The sequence below is a fragment of the Megalops cyprinoides genome, chromosome 9 (genome assembly GCF_013368585.1).
Source record: "Megalops cyprinoides isolate fMegCyp1 chromosome 9, fMegCyp1.pri, whole genome shotgun sequence".
Lineage (NCBI taxonomy): Eukaryota > Metazoa > Chordata > Actinopteri > Elopiformes > Megalopidae > Megalops > Megalops cyprinoides.
In genome coordinates, this window is record NC_050591.1 from 31595798 (window position 1) to 31606132 (window position 10335).

Genomic DNA, 10335 nt, shown 5'->3' on the forward strand with positions numbered 1-10335 from the left:
TATCTCTAAAATTAACAATTTTCACAATACAGAGCATAATTTAGGCCTGCCTCACAGTTTCAGAAAGCTTTTCTTCAGATGCCAATGTCAGAAGGTCATAAGGTAATATCAAATTCATATATACTGCATGTGATATGAAGATCAATGCTCCATATTTTCTTCCTCAGTACCATAGCATTGTTTTAGCTGTGGTCTATGAAGTCCTGTTTTCTCTCTCTTAGATAAGCCACATAAACATGTCAATTTCTTTACAGAAGGTGCAGTAACATTATCGCATACAGTTGTAATAAATGCCAGGTAACTATGTCTTAATGTCCCTTACATATGTGTTCATATGTTTCTCACCTGAAACTGAATATATGTTAATTTTTACCCAGCAGATAAGAAAGTTCATGCATTCTAACGAGGGCTGAGAAAGAGAGAGAGAGAAAATGATGGAGAAAAGGGGAAACATGATTTAGGTCTCGCTTACCGTCAGTGCTACCCATATCCTCTCCAAGAGGAGACCCGCAGTAAATTTAACGGCATACTCAATTTCAGATTCCCATCTCTGCTACTCATTGAGGGAAATGTACAGCCATCAGTCGGAGGGACGTGCGAGGGGTGTGGGGTGTGACTCTGCAGGAAGGAAGACATGAGACCTTTATTATCATTTGCCTCTCTGTCAGCCTACCATGAGAATACTGTGTGGGCACATCACTACTGCAAGATGGTGAACCTCCTTACCCATAGTATCCATATATCTGTCCTCACTTCTCTCTCTCTCTTTTTCATTTTTAAGAAAATCAACTGAGATACCGCTAAACATTCCTTTTCCCGTGCTGACTATAACTCTTCCCTGCCCCTGCGGCAGCCGCGTATATCCGCGGTGTTACGTGGCGTGACTGTCGTGTTCAGACACAGGAAACGCCGCACGGTGCCTGTGGAATGTGACCCCATGATGCAGCCCTGCTATTGCAGCTGCCTTCGACGTATCTTCTTCTCTCTTTTTTTTTTTACTCCTTAAACACACACCAGGACTCGCATACACTGCAGAGAGAGGGAGGGAGAGAGGGAGAGAGGGACGGGGGAAAGGGAGCGGGGCGGCCGCTTGCCTGTCGGGCGCGGCTATAAAATGCAGTTTTCAGCAGAATGATGGAACAGCAGCCGAGCTGGGCCTGACACACGGCGCTACTGATATATTTAGAGGAATATAAAGCAGTGACTCTGCCCTAATCTGGCGCATCTCTCCCACAGTGTATTACTCTGAAGACAGCACTATTTCTTCTTATCTCACCGCAAGTCTTCCTCTTCTCACTGCCCCCACCCCGCCTTTCCCCAGCGTTTGACAACCCCAGCCGCGGTCCTGGGTCCGGGGTTAGCAAGGCGGGGGGGGGGGGGTGGGGGGGCTGGGGGGGGAGCGGGGTGCGGGAAGGGAGAGAAGAGAGAGGGAGAGAGGAAAAACTCAAATGGGATTTATGGCAGCCACCATTTTGATTTTGAACCGCTGTAGCAGGGGGGGAAGCCAGGAACCCTCTCACAGATCGGGTCTAGATGATAGATTTGCCTGGGTTTTAATAACATGGAAGTGGGCCAGCTTCCTCAATGTTTCCCTGAAATCTTACAGAATCATAAGCTGAACTGCAGGCCCTGAAAAAGTGGAGCCATGCACTGAAACAATATTTCATTTCTGTCGTGGCAGGGATGGCTCTATACATTACATAGTATTTTCATATACTCTAATAGCACAACACATATGTATTTGCAGTGGAATAAATTTGAACATTCACTAGAATATGATGCAATAATAAAGATGATGCCCTCATGCCGGGTATCTCTGGCAGGATGCATGGATATTATCAGAGATGTCTGTGTGGACAGATGTGGTTTTTCACTGCGATGGAGCTGTAATGTTTTGAACGAGCTTAGCTCCATGCTGCTGGAGGGCGATTATTCTCCCATAAACCCCAGCAAGGGCAGCTGGGAGTGAGGTCACGTCTCCCGATGGCAGGTGGAGACGCCTGCTCGTCAGGGGGAATGATTTCAACGCTTAACGATATGCAGATGAGGCACTCGTCAGGATAAATCAGTTTTAGTGGCGTAGAGGTGTTGGAGATGGTTTACGGCCCTGGACGCCCCCCCCCCCCCCCCCCCCCCCCCGGCGCTTGTCACCCTAGAGCCAATAAGAGCACAGATCATAGTGGGGTGGGTTCCAGCAGGTTCAAGAATCCAAGCCCATGGAATCCTCCAGGGTTCTGCAACCAAACCTGCGGAATTCGCACGTGCTTTGGAACTGAATGGAACGGATTGGAAAAAAATATATAATGCGATGCCGAGAAATGTGTTAAAATTAACAGTCCATGATTCTAAAAAAAAAAAAAAAGAAGAAGAAGAAGTGTTTTGGCTCAATCAGCCGTGATAAAACTGTCTCTGAGGTAGCCGAGGAAAGGAGTGTCAGTTAGCGAGATAAAATCTCAATCTGTGATCGGGATTGCCGCGGCTGTCCTTGTGATCTCGAGGACTCGAGTGCCTCTGTGCATTCTTTGGCAGTGCTGGGACTTCATTATCCTGAGTACTGTTTGTAGGCGGATCATCCCACAGGTTTTTGAACACTTCTTTTGTGAAAACCGCACCAAAATAAATATATATTAAAAAAAACGTTTTTTCTGCAATGAGACAAAAAAAAAAAATGAAAAGACTGACGGGAAGATGCCAAAGAGTAGTTGCAGTTGGAGGTGTTTTTTGGTCAGAGCTGTAAAGATGGAATGTGCAAGGTTTTCGTTGGATCACGGGTTTATTGAATTTTTCCATTAGCTTGCTAATAAATTACCGCCGTGGTTCTGAGAAGGGAAAAACATGTTTAGGACGGGTCTGGTTGCTGTAGGCATTCCTGAGGGTTGCGTGCTTCTCTTTCCCACAAACCTCAGCTTGTGTGATATGTGTGCTTCCAGGCCTGGGGGGGGCGTGGGGCAGGGGGTAGAAGGGAAAGCACTAGCTGGGGGATTTCCTGTGCGATTGCAGGTATGGACACAGATTGAAAATCGGCCTGAAATTGTGAAATTATGTGCACAGTGTCCGCACCCCCCCCAAACACCCCCCCCCCAAGTGAGGTTTTGCTATATATAATGAATTACTGCTCCTTCCCCACTGAAAGTGAGGATCCCTCTCTGTGTTTGCTCCTCCCCCCCTCTCTCCCAGCCAGCCCTGCTGTGTGCCTGTCCCTTTGTCCCTCTCCTTTGGCCAGAGTTCGGATCGTCACCTTCAGCTCCCTGCTGACCGCTGCTCTGTCCCACCGCTCTGCCACTCTCTCCCACTCCCACACCTCCTGACCTTCTCTCTTCTCTGTCAGCGCTGCTCCTCCTGCTTTCTGCCCCTCCCTCTTTCCCTCACACCACAGTTTCTCTTTCTTTCACACTCTCTCTCTCTCTCACTCTCTCTCTCTCTCTTTCTCTCTGTCTCTCTGTTTTTCGTCCTCCCTCACCCCCCTGTGAAAGTCACCCTGCCCCTGGACTCTCTGGTCGCGTATGAGCGCATGTGCTTGCTAGAGTGAATGTGTGTGTGTGTGTGTGTGTGTGTGTGTGTGATGTTTGTGTTAGTGTGGGTCAGTTCCACAGTTCTTACAGACTGCCATTCTCATAGAAACCAGATGAATGTTGTCATTTTCAGAGGACTACAGCTTTATTGGCCAGAGTGGTATGTTTTCATTGGCAGAATCAGGGATTTTTGATTTAGCAAACTTGAAAGGCTTTCTTTTACAGAAAGTGAACCACAAAAGGCGTACGCACACACACACACATACACACACACACACACACACACACACACACACACACACACACATTTCCTCAATCTCCCTAAGATATCCTTTACAAGAAGAGTGAGATATCATGGGATTTACCATAATCCTTCCCTATTGCTGGGAAATGTGGGTATCGATTAAGTGGTATTTTAGCCTACTCCATCAGCGTATTTGAAAATAGGAATGCATGGCTTTATCTGCAAGGAAACTCAGTGTTTTTGTCTGTGTAATATCAGCCGAATATCAAATTTGTAAGCAAGGGAGAGAAGAGGAAATGCAGGCTGAAGTCAGCTCACAGAGGAAGATGGCATTATTTGTTCAGCAGATCCCCTCATGCAGGATAGGATAACCTGTAGCATGGTATCCATTTGTATACTTGTATATTTTACACACAGAAAATCATCTTAGATACCACGCTCGGGAATACAGAAGCAATGCCCTAACTGTGATTGGAACCTGCAACCTTCTGCAGGCCGTTGCGGAGAGGCCACGTTCCCTAGCAGCCACACAATCTCAAGAACATGCACTTTGCGCTGGGGGCTTGTTAGCAAAAGCACCTGAGCTGTAACGTCGTCTGTCCTGGACACCCATGACCTTACGCATCACAGTCTCTGCTCGAGAACTGTAACCGTCTTCTTCAGAATATCTCAAGCTAAACATCACTGTGCGGTGATTTACACAGGAAGCAGAAGACAGCTGTATAAACCATTAGGACATTGATCAGGTCCCGGCAGTCTGGATGCTGCTTCAGCTGTCTTTCCCGGGGCTATAGAGGAACTTGACTCTGCACAGGTGTGTACATTCTAGTCTAAGTCTCTCCAAGGTAACTGGCTTTTGGGGGGGGTCGGGGTGGGAATCAAACTCAATAACCCTGTGTGTGTTCTCCCTCACTGTCTGGGGTGACTAATTCAGAGTGATTAATCAGGGCAGATCAGAACATCGCAGCCCCACAATAAAGAACAACTCACCTGCCAGGCTGGCAAGGCCCCGCAGCCTGGATAAGTCCGTCAGAAATTAATTACAGCTGCATAGCATTACCCTTAATTATATGCTTACAAGCTGCATTAATCCACACAAACACGCCGAGGCGTGCTTATTTAGGAGAGATCATCATAGGGCCTCTGTAAATGTTGTAATCCAGTATTAATACCTTTTTAATCCCTATGGATAATTTCCTCCATTTTATTACCTCGGGCTGCATACCTTTTTAATACATATATATAAATAAGAAATCAACCGTGCTTGTGGGTGGGCCGGCCGTGGTAAAAACGTTTAATGAATGTTAAACGTCTGAGTAAAAAGTGACTAACGCTGGCTTCATACGTGATGGAAAGTGAGTCTCTGTGTTGTAGCATGCAGTCACGTGATAGGAGACAGGGAGGCACTCATTATTAAACTTCAGGTAATGAAACACAGGGACTGGGATTCGGTTTGATTTCCCAGTTTTCGCGTGTATGTAATTATGACTGTAGGGCGTGGGAAAGGCTAATGAAATGGTTGGCGTAGCGGGTGGTCATTATGAATATCTCAGGTGTTTCCAGGCCCTCGTGATGAGGTCTGTGCTCGTGAGGAGAGCTTTAACTTGTGCATTCTGTAAGAGCGAAGGCCGTCATAGTGAGAGTCAGAGTAGAGGAGAAAAAAGGCTGGTGCGCACAGAGCTGTCGGACAGAGACGTGATAGACACACAGGCATCGCTTTGCTTTCAGCGGAATGCGTCTCTTCGGGGAGAGTGAGAGTAGAGGTCATGTACCATACGAACACATGCAGCAAGAGGCGTATTCATTGTGTTATACACATACACAGCAACACACACATACTGTACACAGACACAGACATACATACACACACACACAGTACACACACACATACATACACACTCTCTCTTACCCACACACACACACATATATACACTCACACAGGCACACATACTCACACATATATATATATATACACACATGTACACTAAAGTACACACACTCGTGCACGCACACGCACACACACACACACACACACACACGCACACATGCACAGCGTCACAAAAGCGTGTGAGTTCTGTGCACTGACGGATACGCTGTCCCCCAGGCTCCATGGTAAACGGCTGGGGTTCGGCCTCCGAGGACGAGCGTAACTTCTCCAGTCACAGGTCGAGTGCGGGCAGCTCCTCGGACGGCTCCATCTTCACCCACGCCAGCTTCGCCCAAGCGCTGGTGGCGGCCGCCGATCGGGCCGGCTACCGCTTCGACGGCACCAGCCTGACCAAGAGAGGTTTGTGCGGAGAGGCGAGCCCTCGGCGTCTGCATCAGGGAGGGGAACGGAGAAACGCTAACGCTGCGGCTCTCTGCACCTCTCCCTCTGTCGCCCCCCCCAGTCGCTCCCCCCCGCAGGGGACCTCTGTCTGTGGCTGCATGGCTGTGCGGTGGACGTCTTCGCAGCGCGTGCTCTCTGACAGCCCCTCGCTGCTCTCTAACCTCCAGCCTTGGACTCGCTCTCGCTTGAGGACGCAGGAAACGCTGCCTTTCCCTCCAGATCTGCGTGAAATCATTATGACTTTGACCTTTGACCTTCCTTCGCAGGGAACTAACCAATCCTATTCTTCCTTCTCAAGCTTATGAGAATCAGATTCTTATTGGATGCTGCAGCGGGGAATTCCTGATTGATCTCACGTTACTACACTTACTTAACTAACAGCTTTTTGCTTGGTAATGCTGTGCGGTGGAAATAAATGATTTGGGTTTGTGGTGTCACCTTTCCGTGTACACAAATGAGCACACGCTTTCCTCCTCCATTCAGAGTGGGTGTTAATAGGTCCCGCCTCTCTCTCCTCCCTCATCCAATAGGGAAAGGCCACCCCCAGAGGCCACGCCCCAGCAGCCCCTTCTCCACCGATGGGAGCACAGTGGGGACGCACAGCTTGGGCCACCAGAGGGCGGCTCGCCCCGCCCGGAAACACAGAGCCGGGCGGCTGGAGCAGGGCACAGCGCCGCATCGCCGGGATGCCAGCGCAGACGGTGAGGGAGCGCGTGGGGAAAAAGAGGGCCGCTGGCTTACGGTGTGGTCATAACCACACTGTCACACCACGCTAACCAGTCGCTAACCAATCTCCCTCGCTAATCCCACGTTAACCAATCCTTAACCCATCCCGCTTGCTAACTCCACGCACACTGATCGCTAACCCATCCTTCCGGTGTGTGTCCCCGCAGACCTACCTCCTCCCCCTGACCCCCCGCCCTGCCACGGGGCGCGTGTGCCGGGGGCGCGGGGCATTGGGGGTGTGGGCACGCCCGGCGAGCGCAAGGCCTCGTCCCTGGAGCGACAGCACATCGCCAGCCTGGAGGAGATGAAGAGCTCGCTGGAGCGGCACCGGCAGGCCCAAGAGCGGCTGGGCTCCATGGAGCGCGGAGATGAGGGCCGTCGGGGCCACAAACCTGGACCGGGCCCAGGTAGGACCGGTATCGCCCACTCGTCCCCAAACCATGCTAACACAGACGGAGTTACAGAGTTACATTTCACTGCTCATGTAGATAGATAACGGGCTGCATATCCCAGAAACTTTTTACACAACTGTGTTTTCAAAGGACTAAAGCTTCTTACTTTGTGGCATAACAATAGAGTCTAAGCTTTAAGTTCCAATCCTGAAATTCTGTGGCCCAAAGTTGTTTTACATGTACAGATCCAGAGACATAAAAAATAGAGCTTCATGGATGCTATACTTCAAAATGTTAACAAGGACGTAGTTACATTACATTTTTGTCATTTAGCGGACACTCTTATCCAGAACGACTTACATAGATTACATTTCTACATTATCCATTTATATAGCTGGATATTTACTGAGGCAGTTGTGAGTTAGGTGCCTTTGAGTACAACAGCAGTGCCTCAGTGGGGAATCAAACCTGAAACCTTTTGGCTATGAGCCCTGCTCCTTACCACTGTGCCCCTTCACTGCCTGTCAGTAGTAGTGTACACAGTGTCATAACACTGCTGTGAAGATACAGTACACAGTGTCATAACACTGCTGTGAAGATACAGTACTGGCTATAGTAGTCCTGATAATAGCACTGAGCTAGTAATAGTCCTGAGTTTTACTTGTACTGCGTTTTCAAAGGACTGATCTAGCTGAAGCTTCTTACTCAGTGACACCACAGTGGGGTCTAAGCTTTGAGCTCTGATCCTGCAATTCTGCGGCTGTAAGGCCTCAGTTTTACATGCACAGATCCAGAGTCATAAAAAGACTGGAGCTCCATGGGTACTGCTCCTCAACAGCAGCGTTTTTAATGCTGAGTAAATCCAGGCGTTCAGTGGCCTCTCCCGCTGAGCAAGGACCAGGCTCCAGCGAGCGCATTTCAGCGTCTATGTGTGTGTGTGTATTTTCTGCATCTCGCAGTCAGACAACCGCCCCCAAGACCCCCTAGCCCCCCCCACCACCACCCTGCACCAGCAGCAGAGACGCAGGAGGCAGAAGCATCACAGATGCATTATAATCGTCCCAGCCTTCCCCTCTCAAACAAGCAGTAGATACAACCAGCCAGTCCCCCCCCCCCATCTGTGACTGTTTGATCACCACAGCTCAGCTTGCTGTGTGTGCTGCTTGCCTGGTGCCAAACAAGGGGGGGGGGGGGGGGGGGGGGGGGGGCAAGGGCAGGGCGGAGCCCATGGTAGATTGACACCTAAAAATGGAGAAGCTGCTCTCTGCACAGACTTTCCAGACTGTTTTTTTTGTGTTTTCTTTTTAAAATTCAGTCATGTATCTGAAAAGACAGCTCTCCAGTCAGAAGTTCTCCAGCATATTCTCAAAGCCAGCGGTGATGTTAGATATCAGAGAGGAGCAAAACAAACATAATGGGAGCAGTGATCCCGGTAATCAGCAGAACAGTAACAAGCTGCTTGAAGAGCGTCCTCGGGAGGGGGGAGGAGAATGGGGAACGGGGCTGTTGGCGGTGTCACTGACCTGCAGCAGGAGTGACCGCGGTAGCCAGGAGCTTCGCTGCTGTGGGGCCTTTCTTCTGAGACCCCCCCCCCCCCCCTCCGCCAGGACTGGCAGCCTGTCTCCGGGCGGCTCGCGCTGGCCCGGCTTACTGGCCCTGGCGGGCTGCAGATGGCTTTAGTAGAGGGTGGCTGCCAGCGCAGTCCGATCCTCCTCGCCCACCACGCGAACCTCCAGTCCCTCCCATACCCTCCCATCTGGCCTGCAGCACTTGTATTACTTGCTGTTTATATTACATGTAGTATCGCAATGTGTTTGGGATTCTGTGATCTAGTGATTGTGGTGTTTGGTACTGTTTGCACTTGGCTTCCCTTAGTTTCTAGGCTGTCTAGTCAGTTAAATTGTGGTAGGGCTTGAGGAGTGTTATGCTCACACTCACTGGTCTAGGAGTACTGTTAGCCTGGTTTGATACTGTTGCTCATTTGGCTTGAGTGAATACACTTCTCTTTTGTGTTGGAAGTCACTCTGGATAAGAACATCTGCTAAAGGAATGTAATGTGCTGTTTCGTTGATGCGTCCCAGGACGTCATCCTCCTCCATTCACTCCCCGTTGTTAAGTGTCCTGACCTTTGACCCTTTATGTCTTTTTGGATTTCAGAGGAGGCCCTGTTGCCCTACAGCAAGCCCTCCTTCCCCTCCCCTGGGGGCCACAGCTCCTCGGGAACCGCGTCGTCCAAGGGCTCCACAGGGCCACGCAAGGGCGAGGGGGCGAGGGGGCCCCCCCACCAACGGAACGTCACGGACCACCCCGACGCGGGGTACCTGGGCACCAATGGCCAGGGACAGTATTCTGGGGAGTTATGTACGTCTGCCTCTCCTGCCCTTTGGCATTGACATGTTTGTATTGTATTTTCTTTGTATTGTTTGCGTGTGTCCATGTGCTGGTCAACTGCAGTGCAAATCATTCATATCCTCTGTGTGTTCAGCAAATACGAGAACATTTACAGTGATGTGCATCAGCATTAAGAATTAGTTGCAGTAGTAATAACAATGTTATTACTAGACACTGTAATATTATTAGAAGTGTTATTACTACTGTACTAGTAGAATTCCAGAAGGTGAGGCTACAGCAGCGGTAGCAATAGCAGGAACAGTAGTAGTAGAGGCAGTGTAGGGGTGACAGTATTTTTAGTCATAGTGTCGTTAGTCTTGCACACCAGTGACAGTGGTCTGACGTTGTTTGTAACTCTGTCTCGCCAACAGAGTGACCTGACTGGGATGTGACCTGGACCGTCATCAGCCTGTCCCCATGCAAGTGACACCTCACCCGTTGGAGCAATGAACATTTTTTTCCTTGTTTGTGTGCTGTTAGAAGGAAAACAAAACTAAACAACAAGAAGGCGATGATGAAAAAAAAGAAAAAGCAAAACTGTAAATGTGATGTAAAAAAAAAAAAAAAAAAACCCCACACAGTCACAGACACACATACCACAATGTTGAGTTGACGTTTCTGTCCTTGCAAGAAAATCTCTCCCACCACCCACTTTAGCTGTTTTTTGTCAGGAAATGGTAATTGAGTTAATTACTGAACATGAAATATCAATAAGAACAAAGGAAAAAAAAAACCTACATG

The 10335-nt window shown here is 49.3% G+C and overlaps 1 protein-coding gene across 9 annotated transcripts in view; it reads left to right on the plus strand.

The window, feature by feature from the left end:
• The window catches only part of robo2 (roundabout, axon guidance receptor, homolog 2 (Drosophila)), a 399514-nt gene extending 389413 nt beyond the window's left edge, over positions 1 to 10101 (plus strand). For 8 of the 9 annotated variants that reach the window (XM_036536231.1, XM_036536226.1, XM_036536232.1 and 5 more), the window contains 4 exons: positions 6616 to 6786; positions 6979 to 7218; positions 9361 to 9564; positions 9966 to 10101. In XM_036536231.1, the coding sequence (XP_036392124.1) occupies positions 6616 to 6786; positions 6979 to 7218; positions 9361 to 9564; positions 9966 to 9967 (617 nt within the window). In that variant the 3' untranslated portion in view covers positions 9968 to 10101. Of the gene's footprint in view, positions 1 to 5860; positions 6044 to 6615; positions 6787 to 6978; positions 7219 to 9360; positions 9565 to 9965 lie in introns of all 9 variants that reach the window. The other variant, XM_036536235.1, reaches the window with a different exon arrangement.
• The last annotated feature ends 234 nt before the right edge of the window (positions 10102 to 10335 follow it).